The following is a 19,538-nucleotide window of genomic DNA, read 5'->3' as shown; positions in this document are numbered from 1 at the left end:
GGTCCAAGAGGCAAAGATGGGAAGAATGTCAGGACTGAACAGTGTTTTGTTCTCTTGTACATAGGATTGCGATGATCAAACCTCGTCAATGGCAGCTAACAACAATATTTAAGGCATGAAAAATTGTGTTTCTTTATATTGTTGACATTGCTTGTGGTCAAATTTGCATTGCCCTCATTTCTTTTGCAGATTTTTTCCACTACATGGAATCAAGGAACTACACACGTGTTTCAGAATTTTTCCTGCTGGGACTGTCAGATGAGGCGGAACTGCAGCCTCTCCTCTTTGGCCTGTTCCTGTCCATGTACATGGTCACTTTCATTGGAAACCTTTTGATAATCTTGGTCACTCTCACTGACTCACACCTCCACACGCCCATGTACTTCTTCCTCTCCAACCTCTCCTTCGCAGACATCTGTTTCACTTCCACCACTGTCCCAAAGATGCTGCTGAACATCCAGATGCAGAGCAAAGACATAACCTATGAAGGATGCCTCAGCCAGATGTACTTTTTCATGCTTTTTGGATTATTAGACAACTTTCTTTTGACAGTGATGGCCTATGACAGATTTGCGGCCATCTGTCACCCCCTCCACTATACTGTCATCATGAATCCGAAGTTCTGTGGCCTCCTACTCCTGGCATGCTGGTTATTGGCTTTTCTGGACTCTCTATTACATGATTTGATAGTTTGGCAACTGTCTTTTTGCTCAGAGTTGAAAATCCTCCACTTTTTCTGTGAACTTAATCAGGTAGTCCAGCTTGCTTGTTCTGACACCTTCCTCATTGACGTAGTGATGTATTTGGCAACTGCAATTCTGGTTATTATTCCACCCACTGGTATCTTTTATTCTTATTCAAAGATTGTATCTTCCATCTTGAGAATTTCATCAGCTAGTGGCAAGTATAAAGCCTTTTCCACTTGTGGGTCACACCTCTCCGTCGTTTCCTTGTTCTATGGTACTAGCTTCGGAGTATATCTTAGTTCCGCCATTACCCAAAACTCCAGAGCCAGTGCAATCGCCTCAGTGATGTACACTGTCGTCACACCCATGCTGAATCCCTTTATCTACAGTCTAAGAAACAAGGACATAAAACAAGCCGTAAAAAAGTTTTTCAACTGAAAAATATTCTCAATATGACAAGATCCTTTGTATCAAGAGTAATGAATTACTTAGTTGTAATTATTTAAGGTAATTTTAAATAATTGCTCAAGGTAATTACTAATAAGCAATTGGTGTCACAACAACAAAGACATAAATTATGACACTGCATCCGTTTATGGAAATGCACTCTACAATTGACTTCATTTCCTGATTCAATATTTATTTTTTATACATTACAAGCAACAACTACTTTGTGTCTTTGGCAACTTTTGTTCTTTCTAATTTTATCCCTTGGGTTCAGTGTACAAAGTAGAATCCCTTGCCCGAACTTTCAGCAGTGAAATGTTTCCTGCAGGATATTAGGAATTTATAATAATATTTGAAGTGTTGAGAGAATGAAAATGTGCAGTTGTCCCTACCAGATGGAAGCAATCGCCCGCACATTACCTGCTTTTGGAGAAGAATCTTGTGTCTTGTTTTGTAGTAGTTGCCAGATTTTGTGTCTATTTCTTCCAGAAGAGATCAAATCTGGATTAGCGGAAGCATTTGGAGTCACCAACTGGTTAATGTTGCCCAAATCCATATTAAGTCTCCAATATTTCACTTCTCCTATGTAGTCCAACACAATCATGATATGAAGATTTAATAGAAATGACAGCTTCTGGCCCTTAAAATATCAGTAACATCATTCATTTCTGATGCTTTAAAATATATTTTTTGAAATATATATGTATTTTGGAAGGCAGAGAAAAGTTTTAAAGGGTTTGCTTGACATCCGGCCATAGCAGTCATCATGTAAAGGTTATGGCAGCAATGTGGGAATGCTGTCAATTATCTCTGACAACCTCTGCATTGCAGAGACTAGGAAATAATAGGAGGATATCATTTTTGTCATACTATTTGATGAGGAGGCCTGATGGCAAAGCGGGTGCTCGTTGAAAGGTGATTCTCAAAGTCAGCAATTTGAAACCACCAGCTGCTAGTCGATAGAAAAATGAGACTTTCTACTCCTGCAACAGTTACAGCCTCTAAACTCACAGGGGCAGTGCTACCCTGTCCTATCTGGTCGCCATTGACTCAATGGAAGAGACTTTGGATTTTGAGTATACTTTCTGAGACAGAGTAAAGGGAATTCTACAATTATAATCTAGCTTCAGATGCCACACTGGCAAGCCATATTGAGATTTGGGGATTAGTGTTAGTCTAGTGTTTGCTTCCAGTCTCTTTCACACAGAAGCTCAGCATGCATTTCTATCCATGCATCTAGTCACACATCAGTGTTTACCTCTACTGCCTTTAATTCTTTTAAGCCTCCCAGTGTCTTCTCCAGGTTCCACCATGATGTTTTGCCATCCTTCCTTTTATTTTATATTGTCTTCCCCTTCACCCCAGGTAATGCCTTCTGCCTTCTAGCCAGTGGCTCCACCCCCACTTATTCAGTGGGGCATACTGTGGTGGCTTGTCCCTCCGGAAGGACATCACACAGCCAACCAGAGGAAGGCCGGAAGGAAATGGATGGGCACAGTGGGCTGCAACAGCGGGGTCTAACTTAGGAACAGGTGCGAGGATGGTGCAGGAGCGAGCAGTGCTTCTTCTCTTGTGCATGGCGAAGCTATGGGGAAGAACTGACTCTATGGTACCTGACAACAACAGCTAGTGTCTCCCGGCTCCTCTTCCCACTCCTGGTAACACCAGAGGATGTGCCTTTTAGTGTCAAAAGCTATCCTCGAATTTTTACAATAGTCATTTTATACACTATTTGTCTTCTTTTATTGACTAATTGCACTCAGTAGAATAGCTTCCAGGTTCATCCATGTTATGAGGTGTTTCACAAATTTATCAAATCCTTTAACAGTGAGTTATCCACAAGTATGAATTTATGGCTGTCATTTTGCTCTCTCTCTCTTTTTCTCTCTCACTCTGTGTGTGTGTGTGTGTGTGTGTGTGTGTGGTGTTGCTACTGGATTTTTTCGTTCCACATACTTTTCTGTGCTGAGTTCATTCTATTTGAGGTTTTTTGTCATTGCCACTCCAAATTATTTCTTAAAAGACTGCATTTGGGAGGAACAAGTATAAAATCTGAAGTTTCCATTTCTGTATTTTAATTATCAGCTACTAGTTTGAGAGATACCATCACATATCTAGAACCAACCCCAAACCAAAATGCTCAAACAGAACCTACACCAAAAGAGAACAGAAAGGAGGGAGGGGAGAGTGGGGATGGAACCCTGCAATTTTAAATTGATGGAGGATGCTCCTTCAATGCCTCCTCAAACCCCTTACAACTCTGCTTTCACCTTCCCGTCATGCTTAAGCACAGCTTAGATTTTAATTCTTCCCATATTTAATCTGGTGTTTGTTTGTTTGTTTCTTGGAAAAAACTTCTCCATCTACAAGAACTGAAAAATGTTCTTCCAGGTTCAATATTGGTATCAACATTTCCGTGAAGCAATCGATAAGCTCCCAGGGACTATTGACTGCTTTCTTTATCCAATTCAATAAAGCTGCACTGCAACCTCATTGCATTTATTTGTTTCCATGTCTCCTCATTGCAGGGATCCTTGAGAAAAGGAATGAATTTTTCCTTATCTTAAACTCTGGGGCCCTTGAGAGAGGGAAAAATATATTTTACTTATTTCTTCATGCCCGGAGCATAGTTTGGTGCTTACTATACAGCAATTGCTGAATGAATATTTTAAGAACAGACAAAAGAATACATGGTTGACTGAGGGTCAATATGTATTTCCACGAGCTGGGAGGAGGGGAGGCAGAAGACCCAGTGAAATAAAGAGAGCTGTTCATGTGAGGGGCGGGGGGGACACAGGATTGGGAGCTAGCACCACAGAAAACATTGCAAAGACAGGAGAAATTTTGGAGTGATCTGAATCTCTATTCAGAATCTGTGGTGGATCTAACTTAATGGAGCATCCTGCAACATTAAAACCCACACATAAACAGAAATACCTCCTTCTGAAGAAAGGGCGCCAATGGACGAAGAGATGTGCATGGAGCTCCATACCTGTCTCCCAAGGGGCAAACCCAGCACAAGTTTGCATGCCATTTTTCTTTCCTGCTCTAGAGAGATAAATCCCTTCAGGAGTAGAAAGATCAAGGAATAGTTGGTTAATGGGACTTAAGGGAATTCAACAGTGTAGATACTTCGATGTTTATCAAGTTTATTAATCTCAGATGGTGGAAAACAGATCATACCTTTCAGCATTCTCAAGGGTGGTTCCATCTCTGTATCCTGCCTGGTGAGAGTTTCTGTTTGACCCACCATCCCAGGAAGAAGCGGCATCCACGAACTCAGAGGCTTCTTTGGTAAGGTGGGTGCCCAGTACCTCCCCAGCTCCTGAGAAATATTATATAATGCATGGAACTTGTATTGTTTATAAGTTCAAGGACATTAATAGAGTTAAGAAGTTTTAAAATGGTAAATAATGCAAAATCTTGTCTCAAGATGCATCCCTTATTCTGGAGAGTGAATTTTGGATACATTAAAAGCCTTAGTTCTCTGGTGTGTCTCCTTCAATGTTGGTTCTGATGTTTTCTCTCTCTCTCTCTCTCTCTCTCTCTCTCTCTCTCTCTCTCTCTCTCTCTTTGTCTCACTGCTTCTTTTTACTCTTCCATTATTGGAAATAACTGTTTATTCCCTATCAAATGTTTGTTAATTTAGTCATTTTACAAACAGTTATTTAGCAAATGTTATATTCTGAGAATAAAGAAATGACTGAGATAGTGTCCCTTCTATCAAGGAGTGCACAGTCTAAATGGGGAAGAATGTGACGGGCAAATAATCTAATTTAATACCCTGAGATAGCCCAGGAATCCCTGTAAATTGGGTTTAAAAGTAGTTACTTCTTCCTTTAGAGGTTAATAAAGGCTTCACAAAGAATACAATAATGTTACTAAGTCTGATGGAGCTAGAGTCCTTCTAGGTGGAGAAGGGGCAACAATACTCAAAAAAGAGTGCGCAAGGAAGTAAGTAACGATGGTGAATGAAGCTGTAAGGTATGCTTAAGGTATGAAGCTGTAAGGTATGCTGGCCCTGCCAGCACAACGGTGAAGCACTTGACAGCTACTCAAAATGTTGATATCTTCAACTCACTAGTAGTTTGCTCCATGAGATAAAAACATGTAGCAGTCTCCATCCAATGTGTAGCAGTCTCCACCCATAAAGAAAACTCAGTGGCAATAGATTTTAATATGTGCTTGGGATTGTTTTCTGGTTATAGGGTTGATACTTAATCCTGAAAATTTTAAATAGTCAGTCAGGGTTCATGGCAGGATAAAAATACCACAGAACAATATGAGGACCATGCTATTACACTTGTTAGGGCCAGGAAGAGTTGGAAAGCAGTAGAAATAGCACAAGTGAAGTAGGGATTCATAAGTGGGAAATGAGTCTATGAGAGATATAAACATAATGTATCCAGAAAAAAATTTTCACTAATAATAAGCAAAAGCCAGGTGTTTTATATTTACCATTTAACTTAATTTGTTCCAATCTGATCACTCTTTAAAATTGTATTATTAATCTGATTTAATGGATAGAGAATGAGTCATTATGACAGTAATAATATTTGCTCAAGGCAATTGATAGAATCGAGTATCATATTCAGTGTTTGCTTGTCACTTGAGTGGTCTATGTTTTAAATTTTTTACTGTGGTAAAATATATATCTAATAACATTTATATCAGTTTAAGCGTTTATTTTATACTTTGAGCATATTGCAGTTGTCTATTGTCTCACTTCCATCATGTTGATGTCAACCCATAGCCACCCTGTAGGAAAGAATGGAACTCCCCTGTGGGGAGAGCCACCTGTCTTTCTCTCACAGAGAAGCTGGTGGTTTTGAACTGCTGACCTTGAAGTTCACAGCCCAACAACATGTAACCACTATGCAACCAGTGCTCCTGAGCATATTGCAATACTACTGTATTTTTTTGCTCTGATCATTTTAGTCATTTTTCAGTCATCTCCTATGTCTCTGTCATTATGGGCTATTTTTATTGAGGGCTTCATTACTTTCTAGAGTACAAGATGCTGCCAGTTCATTTCACGTACTTCCTGGCCCGGCCTTCGAATCAGTCATTTCTTCAAAGAGCACTAGTTATTTTTATTAGAAGATAGTATTCAAAACCTAAAGCTGATGCTAGATTTACTCCTGGTTATTATGGCCTCTAAGCCCCCTCAACTGACAGAAGAAGAAATGATATATTTGTTTAGTAACATGTGTGTATACATATTTTATATAAACAAGCTGTACCAAGATGAAGATAAATGAGCTAATGCTGATGTGTTCAACTCAAATCTGTTACCATATCGATCATTTTAACCTTTCCTGCTTCATTCTAACTTCCTGAATTTCCTTATTTGGAAACTCCCAACAGTAAGAAACGTGTGCCTCATCATGCGCCATCCTTTTAATTTATTGTACATGAACAGAAGTTTGAGAATTGATTACCCATACTTCTGAGTACTATCGACTTGTCAACCAGAGTGCACTGCCTGTGTATTCAGTTTACCCGATTCAACTAATTGAAAAAATGACTTAGTTCCATACCATCCCCACCATTCAGTGGTTTTGTTTTATGACTTTGTAATACAGTTAGATTGTTTTCTTCTAAGTTTACATATATTCAGGCTAACTCTTTATTCTTTAAAGTTTAAAGAGTTCTTGCTAATTCACAAAGTCATGTTTCCACAATTTGAGTTATCACCATTTAAACTCCCCTCTCACCTCTCATCACTGGTCTTATTATCATCGCGATAATTTTGCCTTTTCCAGAATGCCATATATTTGAATTTGAAATTATGTAGTATGTAGCCTTTTCAGACAGACTTCCTTTTCACTTTTCCATGAGCATGTAGGGCCCATCCATGTCTTCTGGCACTTGGCAGCTCATTTTGTTTTAATGCTGAATAATATTCCATTGTATACATTTACAATGATTGGCTCACTTATTAAATAACAGCAGAGTTGTTTCAAGTGTGTAAGGATTATAAATAAAGCTACTGTACACATTAAAAGGAGATTTGACTCTATGGGTTAGGCATTAGGCTTCTAATCCATGGACGATGATTCAAACTCATCCATAGCTCCGAAGAAAAGTGAGCAATCAATTCCCATAAAAATGTAGAGTTATAGAAGGCCTGTATGATTTCTCCACAAACCTGAATCAATTTCAGACAACACAGTGGATCACAGTGGCTAGATAATATGATGAGTCTATGTTCAGCTTTGTAAGAAAATGCCAGTGTTCATATCATTAGCCATCCTCAAAGATGTGTAATGGTATCTCATTTGCGGTGGATTAGACCAGCTATCCCGCATCAAGCTGGGTCCGAAATGAGGCATGCAGATGAAAGGAAAAGAAAGGGACACACAAAGCATGGGATTGGGAGGACTTCAATCTGATGGACTGAAGTACTGAGTATCTTCAAAGCTTGGTTTTTATACTCTTCTTACAAGGGAATGGTTACAAAGTAAATCTTAAAGTACTAAATTTAAAAAACATTTTTAATCTTTTAGCTTTGTAAACATTACTTAACTAGGTATACTGTCTAAACACTTGACTAATAACAGCACTATATTCTAAGATAAGCATAATGACATGCAGGGTTACAGAGAGTCATAAAGGGGTCACAAATAACTGAGTTATCTTGCAATGCTTTTAGCTGCAAGGTAAACCGAGGCACAGGAGACTAATTAGTCACCCATCAATAGACACCTTGACCAGCAGACCTCCTACATCTCCCCCTTCTTTATTACTAAAACTGAGCAAAGCGGGACTGCATCTGTCTTAGGTTGGGATAGGTTCTGATGATCTTTCCCATCATAGGCTCTACTGTTATTTAAAAACAGTTTCCTGTCTTAGGTTGATGCATCTAAACTCAATCCTCTTACCCGTCATTGACTGCCAGTCCTTCAGACTTTGTGGAGGGGGTAACTCCATGAACTTGATTCAATTCAAGGCTGTTTAGATGAACTTGTGCCTAAATTCTTGCCAGCATGGTTTGAAGACATTGCAGATAACAAGGTAATAAAATGCAAATTAAAAATAATAATAATACTGATAATAATAATAACCTATTCATTATATTCATGCAGAAACAACCGTGTTAATTATCTCATTGTTAAGCAAACAAATTGGATACACTTTATCTTTTGTTAAGCCAGACATCCTTGAGAAAATTAAAACAACCTGTTTTTCCAGAACTTTTATACTTCGTTGTTCTTGATAGTCTGTTCAAAACCTTAAATCACAGAAGAAATCAGCAAACACTGACACATAAGTCATGAGAATTTTCATCTGTTTTAAGGCTGAGTCTTAATGGCCTTCAACATCTTTCCCCCTTTTTTATTTACTGAAGACGTTTTTACTCAACATGTCGGCAGATGACTGTGCCTGTCTTTGGTTTGAGTCCTGAAATCGTCCTTACCCGTCATTAGTTACAGTCCTCCAGGCAACTATGACCTGTCTTAGGTTGAGAGGCTCAAACTCGATCTTACCCATCTCTGACTAACCAGCATCTGCCTTACACCCCTGTTTGGGGAGGGGGCAAAGTGCACAGGTGCACTTCATGAAGTTTTGTTCCTAAGGCCAATAATTCAACCATAACCTTGTATAGTATCATAGGAAGTATGCATAAGATCAACAATACACACACTTCTGCTGTGACCATGTCATAAAAAGCTTTAACTTTTTGTTCTAACTTTCTGTCTATATTTTCTTAAGTATCCTACACATTAGGCAAATTTTTGGATAATTAATTAACAAAGTGGGAAGTTTGTATGTTTAGTGAAAGTACAATTGCTGCAGTAATAGCAGTAGCAACTAAACAATATAGCTAAAATACTTGCTATAAGCAAACCTACAAAACGCTTAGGTCTGGTTAATGCTTTCTCAATCTTTTCTAATACCTGTAACCATCTTTTTGAATACCAAGGCCCAGTAATATTCACTGGCAGCTTAATAAAAGAATATTGATACAAAATAGCAATGACAATACCTTCAGGTGTCTAGGAAATATAATAATACATATTACAATTATTACAAGACATGTTAAACTTACAATCATCATAATCTACAGTAATATTCCCTGTCAAAAGTACATAAGGCGATGGTACGTAGGCAGTAACGTCTCCTTGCGGTCTGGAGGAATGGCCCATAAGCTTCACAACCCCCCAAATAGTCTCTATTTTCAATTTGGCAGTATTTTTTAAAGTATTGTCCTGGTTGCTGGACTAATCAATGATATATCTCTTTTTTGTGATGTTATATCGGATGGGCTTGTACATGAGACATGATTTCCACAATATGGTTTTATTATTCTTTTGAGTCTCTAGTCCACAAAAAGAAAAAAACTGCAGAGTAGATGATATTACATTTCCTTCACTTTGTACAGGGAATACATGAGTCATTAACCTACACCATGATTTCCAGACTTCCCAGACAGCAGGATGTAAGAGTACTGGATCAGGAACTTAAGCCTAGTACTGCTCACTGTGCGAATTACCATCTGCATGGTTTTCAAACTGCATCAATGGTTCAGGTAGCCACCGCACTCCATCAGCATCCTGTGGGAAAAAACACAAACATGCCCTCGCCCCCAAATCAGGAGGGAGCTGGCTCTTGCCAATGTTCATTAAGTGAACCTTTCCATTTTACATATGCTTTGTCTTTATGTTTGGTAATCTTTTTCCAAAGGCAGTCAGCAGCAGACTGACCGTGTACATCAAAATTTTAAAAAAATTAAATAAATAAAGTATGATTAATTAAATTGTGAGGGGTAGAAGTGTATATCTCCCCCTTTTATATTTTTATCTAAAGTCTCTTAATAGTCCCATTGGCACGTTCCACAATACATTGGCCTTGAGGATTATAAGGGATTCCAGTTATGTGTTTAATTTGAAAAGTGACACAAAATCGAACAAATGATTTACTAATATAAGCAGATCCATTATCTGTCTTTAAGCATTTAGGTAGACCAATTATAGCAAAACAATGTAACATGTGTTGAATAACTAAAGATATTTTTCATCAGTCATAGGAGTGGCCACAATAAATCCAGAATAAGTGTCCACTATAACATGCAAATAACTCATTTTATCAAATGAAGGAATGTGAGTAGCATCCTTCTGCCAAAGATGTAATTGAAAAACTCCTATGACTACATGTCGCTCAACTAACTGCAGATTGAGCTGTAAATTTTTAACCATAGTATGTCCTTTATAAGAAATAGCTGCAGTTCCATTGGAGGAATCATCAGTAAATATTATAAGGGCATGAGGTATGGGTTTATTTTTACAAATACTGGGGAAAATAAATAAATGTTTTTTTTTAGCAAATTGTAACAATTTATCTGGAGGATAAATATTGTTCACCAATCCACAAAACCCATCAAATGCTAATCCCCATGAAATCACAACTTTCCCATAATTAGGGTCTTTTTCAAAATATTTAATGGACTCCGACCTACCTTTCATCACTAATTCGGCTATTTAAAAAAAATAAAATTTTAGAACTCTTTTTCTTGAAGAAGCTAAATATACCCACCATAGTGGTCTTTCCTGCCATAACACACCATATGTAAAAGTACCAAGGTTTACCATAATTAATATACACAATTTGTTGTCTTGAATATGTAAATTTACTAAATATAAAGTTTGTACTGCTAAAGGGGTAATTTCCAGAGTCGAATTTGGATCAGGGTCTCCTTTTAAAATATCAAATAAAGGCTTAAGTTCACCGGTACTTATTTTTAAATATGGTCTAAGCCAATTAATATCTCCTAATAATATTTGAAAATCATTTAAAGTTTGTAAGTGATCATTTCTTATTTCTATCTTCTGGGGTTTAACAAAACCTTTTGTAAAATATGTCCTAAATATTTGTAAGGTTCAATAACTTGTACTTTTTCTTCCGCTATAACTAATCCATACCTTTTTAATGCTTCTCGTAATAAGTCAAAAATAAAGAGAACCACCTTTTGGTCCCTATGAGCCATCAAAATATCATCCATGTAGTGAATGATATACACCGATGGTTCAGAGGTTCGTACTGACTTTATAGCTGCAGCTACAAACTTTTGACATAAGGTGACCCTATTAGACATCCTCTGAGGTAAAACTCTTCACTGATAACGCTCTATAGGTTTTTTAAAATTAACACTAGGAACACTAAAAGCAAATCTTTTGGATCCAAGTAATGGTATAAAAACGATCTTTTAAGTCTAATATGATCTTATATGTATTGGCTGGAATAGCAGAGGGGGAGGGAGCCCAGGCTGCAGGGCTTCCATAAATTCCATAGTATCATTAATCCTCCTTTACTGTTTCTCCTTCCAAAGCAACAGCTATAGCAAGCCCCTGAGTAAAGGAAGTTTCAATGTCTGAGCATAGACTCACATAATCGGACAGATTTCCCTTTTTTCTAAAAGTTCTCAGCACTGCCTGGCAGGCAGTATTTGCATTTTTAAAAACCAATTGTTTAATTTTTTAATACAAATTCTGATTTGAATTAGACAAAGGGATAAAAATTAGCACATACTTGAAGGTTCTACAGTCTAAAAATTATGACAATATTTTCCTTTAGAGAGTAGTTGTATTGGTATAATTATTTTTTAAATATTCAAAAAAGACTCAACTTCAAGCAATAATAAACACAAGCAAAAGTGATTTTATACTTAAACTAAACATTCCAAAAAAACCCTCTCCGTACGTACAAGTGAATGTATGAAATACTTACACACACACATGCGCATGCGCACACACACACACTTTGTTCACATAAACAGCTTATATCTGCTTTATTTTGAAAACTCGCATGAAACTCCGATTTCCACAAGTAGTCTCTTCCAGACAAACATTCTTGAGCCATCTGTTTGCAGTCTCCTGCCCCAAACACGTTCTCTCTTATCGTGGCTTCTACTAACTCCATAGTAAAATGAGCCACATGACCATATTGAGAACAAGCAGATTTTAAATCTTTTTATAGTTTTGAATGAAATGGGAGGAACATTCTTCCCTGTCCTTGAGCATTTTATGCTTTATCTGGGTAACATCTAGGAATTCCTAAATCTATTCCCTGTTATGTTGCTAATGATTCATACTCTTGCTCCCAGGATAACACCTTTGTTTCATCCCAGCAGGACTCCCGAGTCTCAACTCTCAGGCTGACGCTTCTTGCAGCAGCAAAAATTCCTAAGTCCTCATCATAATAATGTACTGATTCATTTCCTAACTGCTCCGCTTCCTCAGGATCAAGGAGTTCCTCCTGCTCACTTTCAAAGCCCTCAGGGTTACTTTTCAGCGGCTTCAGTGGCAGAGGGGGAGGAAGCACAGCAGGAACTTTTCTTTCAATTTTGTTTTAGCATGCAAACAAATTATTCTCACCCTGGAGTCCCTCGTGCCTAGGATCCAGGCTCTCCCTAACTAAATTCCACAGACTAAACATGTCTCTGGGAAGCTTACTAGGTCCATTAGCAGTATAATAATCTTTCAACCATTGCCCTACTTTTTGCCAAGTTTCAATATTTACAGTCCAGTCCTCAGGAAACCAAGGACATATCTCAACCACAAAATCTGAAAACTTCTCTAATCTTCGGTAGCTTATTTTTGTTCCTCTAGCTTTTAACATATTTTGAAGCACATTTACATACATACATTTATTTACTAGAAATCTGTCCCATAATTTATTACTTCCAATTTTTCACCACTTACCTTTAATTTTCTCTGTAAAGATTCAAGGCCTTGCTTCTCAGTGGTGTCGGGTCCTCTGTTTTCAATCACAACTGTTAACCTTTACTCCCTGTGCCTTTAAAGCCTCTTTCAATTGTTTCACATAAAATAAATCTAATGCTTGCTTAATTCTTGTCCCATATTCAAACGCTTTTACTCACCATCAGTCTAGAGCTGTAGGCTCCCGCAGAGGCAGAAGGAATTTCCTTTCACTTTTACTCGCTGGTCTCCTTTTGTGCATTTTTACTCACTGTATCCTTCATTTCCAGGCCCCAAGTTGGGCGCCAATAATGCGGGGGATTAGACCAGCTATCCTGCATCGACCTGGGTCCGAAATGAGGCGTGCAGATGAAAGGAAAAGAAAGAGACACACAAAGCATGGGATTGGGAGGACTTCAATCTGATGGACTGAAGTACTGAGTATCTTCAAAGCTTGGTTTTTATACTCTTTTTACAAGGGAATGAAAGTAAATCTTAAAGTACTAAATTTAAAAAACATTTTTTAACCTTTTAGCTATGTAAACATTACTTAACTAGGCATACTGTCTAAACACTTGACTAATAACAGCACTATATTCTAAGATAAGCATAATGACATGCAGGGTTACAGAGAGTCATAAAGGGGTCACAAATAACTGAGTTATCTTGCAATGCTTTTAGCTGCAAGGTTAACAGAGGCACAGGAGACTAATTAGTCACCCATCAATAAACACCTTGACCAGCAGACCTCCTACACTCATTATAATTCTGACGAGTTCAGCATCTTTCATATGATTATTTGTCTACTGTATAACATCTTGAATATAATGACTGTTCAGATCCTTTGCCCATTTAAAAATTGGATTGTTGTTTTATTGTTGGATTACGTGCTCTTTTCATATCTTAGATACTATTTTATAAGATATATTGTTCATAAGTTTTTCTCCCAGTCTGAGATTTGTCTTTCAATTTCTAAAACTGTATATGATTATCTAAGAGTGACAGACTAGAAGTTTTGAATATTAATAAACTGCTATTTACATATCTGTTTTTCTTTTATGGCTCAGTTTCTGGTTTTATGTGAGGGTCCATCACTAAACTCAATTGTTTCTAGGCTTTTCCCTTATGCTTTTTTCTAATGTTTTATAATTTTGCATTTTAGATATAAGTCTATTTTACATACGTGATTAGTTATTTTGAAAAATGAAATACTTGTGTATACAAATGTAGGTAAGTATGTATATGTGTGTGTATAAATTTTGTACATGGACATCTAATTGTTTCTGCACCATTGGTTGAACTGATTATACCCTTTTCATAGACTTTCCTTTATTCATTTATCAAAGGTCAGTTTATTTTGTGTGACTTTTCCTGATCTCTCTACTCTTTACTGAAATATGTGTTTTGAGTACTACAACTTTACAAGTCATTGAATCGAGTAATGTGAATTCCCCAACATTGCAACTGTTAATCAGTATATTGGGGGCTATTCTAGGACTTTTGATTTTCCATATGAATTTTATAATAAATTTTGTCATTGTTGACAGAATGCTTATATAGTTTTGATTAGAGTTGTATTCAATGTATAGAAAATAATTGATCTCTTAACAGTATTTTGTCTTCTGATCCATAAAAACCGAACAATAAATAAGGAAGATAAAAGAAGAATTGATAATTTGGAATTATGGTGGTGTTGAAGAATACTGAATATACAAGAGATGAGAGAAGTACAAGCATATCTATGTTGCTTAATAAAATAGCGAGTCGGCATAAAAGAGAAAGACCCTCAAGAAGACAGATTGTCACAGTGGCTTCAACTATGGGATGAAATGTAACAACACTCACAAAGCAATTACAAAGCCAGCTAGAGCTTTATTCTATGGTGTGTTGGGGGTCATTGTGCATTGGAACCAACTCAACATACCTAACAGCAACAATGTTATATGTGTAGTTAATAAGATACATAATATATAATAGATATATATTTTTAAAGGCACTAGGCTGTTGGCCCTTGATTCCTATTGACGTTTTGGATTTCCTCTCTAATCCAGTTGGGCTACCCAAGTTAGTCTTTGCTGCTTCCTGATCTTCAAGAGATGCTCTTGACTCAGGGTCTTACACTGGTTATTTCTGTCCCAAATACTCTTCTCACAGAGATCTTCTTTGTAATACTCTCACTGCCTTCATATTTTCTTCACAAAGACCTCTTATCAGAGGTGACTATGTCATCAGGGCATTGTTCCAATGTTAACCCTACAAATGAGGGTTCTTGTCTTCTGAGCAAGAACGAACAAGAGAGGCAAATAATTCTCAACCGAGCAAAGCTGTATTAGAGAAAAAGACAGCTTGTGGCAATGAGGAGATCCTATCCAAGAAATATTCAGGTTTTTATCTTTCCCAATGTCCAACCAGAAGGCTATACATATTCATTGAAAGTCAAGGAAAAGTGGAAATTTGCTTGGAGCGGGCAGCACTACGCTAATAATGTGCATGCAACCCTTGTTTTCCAAGATGGATTCTACTGCAAGGGCGTTGGTACCAGAGCTCGGGGCTTGTGATGGGATGTTGCCAATGTTGGCAGTGGTCATTGCAGGCACCTCCCCCTCTTCTCTACATGGCGAGCTGTTTTCTGCATATGATTGGTACTTGGGCTTTCTTAGAAACAACCTCGGAGGAGCTTTAGAGGGTGGTTAATTCAACAGGCCTACTTGTTTCAGAATGTGAGTTATAACAGTTCTGTGTGTTTTTTTGAGCTGTTCTGCTTGCTTGTAATTTTCCTTTGGTTGATTTCTAAGATGATTTGGCAAGGGGTTCCTGGTGTTCTTCTCTGTCTCACTTATATAAAGGAGAGGTTCTTCACTCTTCTATAATTTAATAATTCTATACTATTTCATTTAATAACAACTACCCCATGCAATACTATTTATTGAGATTCTATTGTCTCCACAGAACACAATTATTCTAAAATAAATTTAAGAGTAATTATTTTTAAATTAGGTTCACTCCTGTTATAGGGCCCTTAACATGACCTGGCACAAAATAATTGGTAATTTTGTTTCATCTACAAAAGATGACCTGGGGAATTTGTAATGAAAATATTGCTTTGGAAATATGCACAGGACTATAAGCAGGGATGGCTAGTCACTGTCAATGTCAAGCAGAAGATGGACATTTGTGATTCCATAGAGTTTTTCAGCTACAGAGAACAAAATCTACTAATAGTAAATAGAAATGAACTAAGTAAACATATTTTAAAATAACCGCAGTATTTTTGTTAAGTTGTGAATGACAACTTAAATAACAATGATCTTTTCTTTGATCTAGTAGTTTCATCAGCTATATGGAACCGAGAAACAAAACACGTGCTTCAGAATTTATCCTCCTGGGACTTTCAGAAGAGGCTGAACTGCAGCCCCTCCTCTTTTGGATTTTCCTGTTCATGTACCTGGTCACCTTCATTGGGAATCTTCTCATCATCCTGGCCATTATCACTGACTCCCACCTCCACACACCCATGTACTTCTTCCTCTCTAATCTTTCTTTTGCAGACATCTGTTTTACCTCAACTACCATCCCACAGATGCTACTAAATATCAAGACGCAAAGCAAAGTCATAACCTACGAAGGGTGCCTCAGCCAGATGTATTTTTTCATGCTTTTTGGAGGGTTGGACAACTTTCTCCTGACAGTGATGGCCTACGACCGATTCGTGGCCATCTGTCACCCTCTACACTACATGGTCATCATGAACCCCAGACTCTGTGGCCTTTTCCTTCTGGGGTCATTTTTATTGAGTGCCTTGGACTCATTATTACAAGACTTAATGGTTTTGAGACTGTCTTTTTGTACACAGTTGGAAATACCTCACTTTTTCTGTGAACTTAACCAAGTAATCCAACTTGCTTGTTCTGACACCTTCCTTAATGTCCTAATAATGTATATTGCTAGTGTGTTTCTGATCTTAACCCCACTCATGTTCATAATATTGTCATACTCTAAGATTGTATCTTCTATTTTGAGACTTTCATCAACTGAGGGGAAATATAAAGCATTTTCTACTTGTGGGTCTCATGTCTCTGTAGTTGTCTTATTCTATTGCACGTTTCTTGGGGTGTATCTTAGTTCTGCTGACAACCAAAATTCCAAAGAAAGTGCAGTAGCCTCAGTGATGTACACTGTGATCATTCCCATGTTAAACCCATTTATCTACAGTCTTAGGAATAAGGATATGAAACAGGCCTTTAAAAAGTTCTTCAGTTGAGAAACACTCTCTACATAAGCATATCTTTTATCTCAGGTTTGGAGAGTTCATTGTGAGTAACAATGATCTAAAATCTGAAGACCTAAATTATGATATATTTATCTGTTCATAGAATGACAGTCTGAAATTTACCTTATTTACAGATTTAATACATATGTTTGAGTTTTCATATATTAAAAAATCCATCTGTATTTTCATTTAAAATTTTGGCCTTGGTAATTATTTGGTATAACAAATCCAACCAGTGAATAAAATGAGGCAGTAAGATATTAGAAAGTTCAAAGGTATATAAAGAGGTGAAGGAACAAAAACACTGCCTCCCCTCCCAGGTGAAAGCAATCGCTTCTTGTATTATCACCCTGGGAAATATGTATTTGTGACATTTCGTTATAGAATCTACATTTGGATTAGCAGAGTATTTGGAGTCACTGCCTGTTTAGATTTACAAGATCTAACTTTGGCAATTCATTCGCGGAGATTTAATTGTTTAATTGGTTTACTGCACAATCTAAAGCATGAACTAGAAAGTAATAAGAATGACAATGCCTAATCCTTAGAAGGTAGGTGGTGTTGCCAATCTCTGTGAATTGACAGGAATACTGTGTGTCATATATATATATATATAGATAGATAGAGAGAGAGAGAGAGAGAGAGAGAGAGAGAGAGAGAGAGAGAGAGAGAGAGAGACAAGAACACTTTACGAAGATTTCTTTGGACATTTTCTACAATACCAGACTCTCTTGTGGTAGGAATTCTGCCAATTGTCAGCTTTGGTTTCTCCAATTGTGTATTCCAGAAACTGGGAAATAAAAACACTACATATTGATGGACTGTGTAAACTTTGTGTTTATTCTCACTGGTTTGTCTTCATAGGTGACTAATCAATATTCTTGAGTTGTTCTCAGAATTCTTTCCTTTTCTTTGGTGGTAGAAAGTTTAACTATACTGTGTAGTGGTGATTTTATTTGGGGGATCAATTCCGTCTGGGGTTCTTGGCGCTTCTTGAATGGCTATTTTCTGTTCTGCCAGGATGTTAGGGAAGTTCTCCTCTGATCTTTCTTGGAATATATTCCCTGTGGTTATTTTTTCTTCTTTCTATAATGTAATATTATCATTTTTATAGGGGACTATGGAATCCACAGGCTTACTTCACTGTGCGTTCTTATTGCTCTGTGCCATTTAGTCAGGTCCGATTCATAGCCACACTATGTACAACAGAATGAAACGCCACAACATTACTGCACCATCTTCCCAATGGTTTTTATGCTTTAACCCATTGTTGCAGCCAATGTGTCAATCCATCTCATCAAGGGCCTTCCTCTTTTTCTCTGGCCCTCATTTTAGCATAATGTCCTTCTCCAGGGACTGGTCTCTCCTGATAACGTGTCCAAAGTGTGTGAGATGAAGTCTTCCCATACTTGCCTCTAAGAATCATTCTAGCTATACTTCCTCTAATATAATCTTGTTTATTCTCTTAGAAACCTAAGTGGAAGATTGATGATTCATTTATCATCTGACAGCAGCCACCTCTTAGATCACCAAGCAATAGTGGCATTTGGGGATGAATATATAAAATCAAATTTTTGAACCACTGTTATCAAGCTGTTGCTGACTCATAATGATCCTATAGGACAGGGAAAAACTACCCTTCTGTGTTTCTGAGACTGCAGGACTAGAAGGCCCCATCTTACTCCCATGGAACAACTCATGATTTTGGACTGCTGACCTTGAAGTTAGCAGCCCCAAGCCTAACCGCTATGATGTCAGAATTCCTTGGAATGAGTATGAGTTCAGAGCTAATGTTCAATTTTTTAAAACTAGTTGTTTTTTAACCCAGTCTTCTACAAAACGGGCTACTAGTTCCTTTGAAAATGAATGTAGTGTCTTGTTGACCTTGGGTTTATCGTTCACTGTGCCATGGCGGTGCAGTGGTTATGCTTTGGGCAGTGATCTGCATGGCTCCTCAGTAAAATCCCAGATGTAAGCCAGTTTACAAATCTATACTCCCTTAAGGAGAAGTGGCCAGGTCCTCGTAAGGGAACCCCATTGGACTTCCAAACATGTATCTCAATCTTATCCAAAGTTTTTCTCAAAGATACGGCTGCCTTTTTACAAAAGTGCCCATTCATTGTGGGGAAAGAGATGTTCAGAATTGCTCTGCTGGTTACTGGAGAGAAGGATAGAAACCCAAAGTGGTGCATGTCAGTGAAGGAGATAGGCAAGCTAATAATCGTCATGGCAGCTGGGGAAGCAGGATGCAGGCATGGAAATTACTTCACCAGCCTTCCCACCTCTTTCTTTCTAGGGAAGCTCTTAGGAATGCAAACCTCCTACTGTTATTGCTAGGTGCCATTGAGGCAACTCAACCCATAGTGACCCTATGCACAACAGAACAAAACCCTGCCCAGGCCTGTGCCATCCTCCTCACTACTCCTATCCTTAAGT

General features: G+C 37.7%; 2 protein-coding genes across 2 annotated transcripts; both read left to right on the top strand.

The window, feature by feature from the left end:
* Nucleotides 1-203: 203 nt before the first annotated feature.
* On the top strand, nt 204-1,124 carry LOC142432227 (olfactory receptor 7A10-like). Its single transcript, XM_075537352.1, has one exon. It carries the CDS (start codon nt 204-206, stop codon nt 1,122-1,124), a length of 921 nt encoding a protein of 306 aa, XP_075393467.1.
* Nucleotides 1,125-16,172: 15,048 nt separating this feature from the next.
* LOC142451125 (olfactory receptor 7A17-like) lies at nt 16,173-17,093 on the top strand. Its single transcript, XM_075553072.1, has one exon. The coding sequence runs from the start codon at nt 16,173-16,175 to the stop codon at nt 17,091-17,093; it is 921 nt and encodes a 306-aa protein (XP_075409187.1).
* The last annotated feature ends 2,445 nt before the right edge of the window (nt 17,094-19,538 follow it).

Source organism: Tenrec ecaudatus, chromosome 1, assembly GCF_050624435.1.
Source record: "Tenrec ecaudatus isolate mTenEca1 chromosome 1, mTenEca1.hap1, whole genome shotgun sequence".
NCBI classification, from domain to species: domain Eukaryota; kingdom Metazoa; phylum Chordata; class Mammalia; order Afrosoricida; family Tenrecidae; genus Tenrec; species Tenrec ecaudatus.
This window is presented reverse-complemented; position numbering and strand designations above follow the sequence as displayed.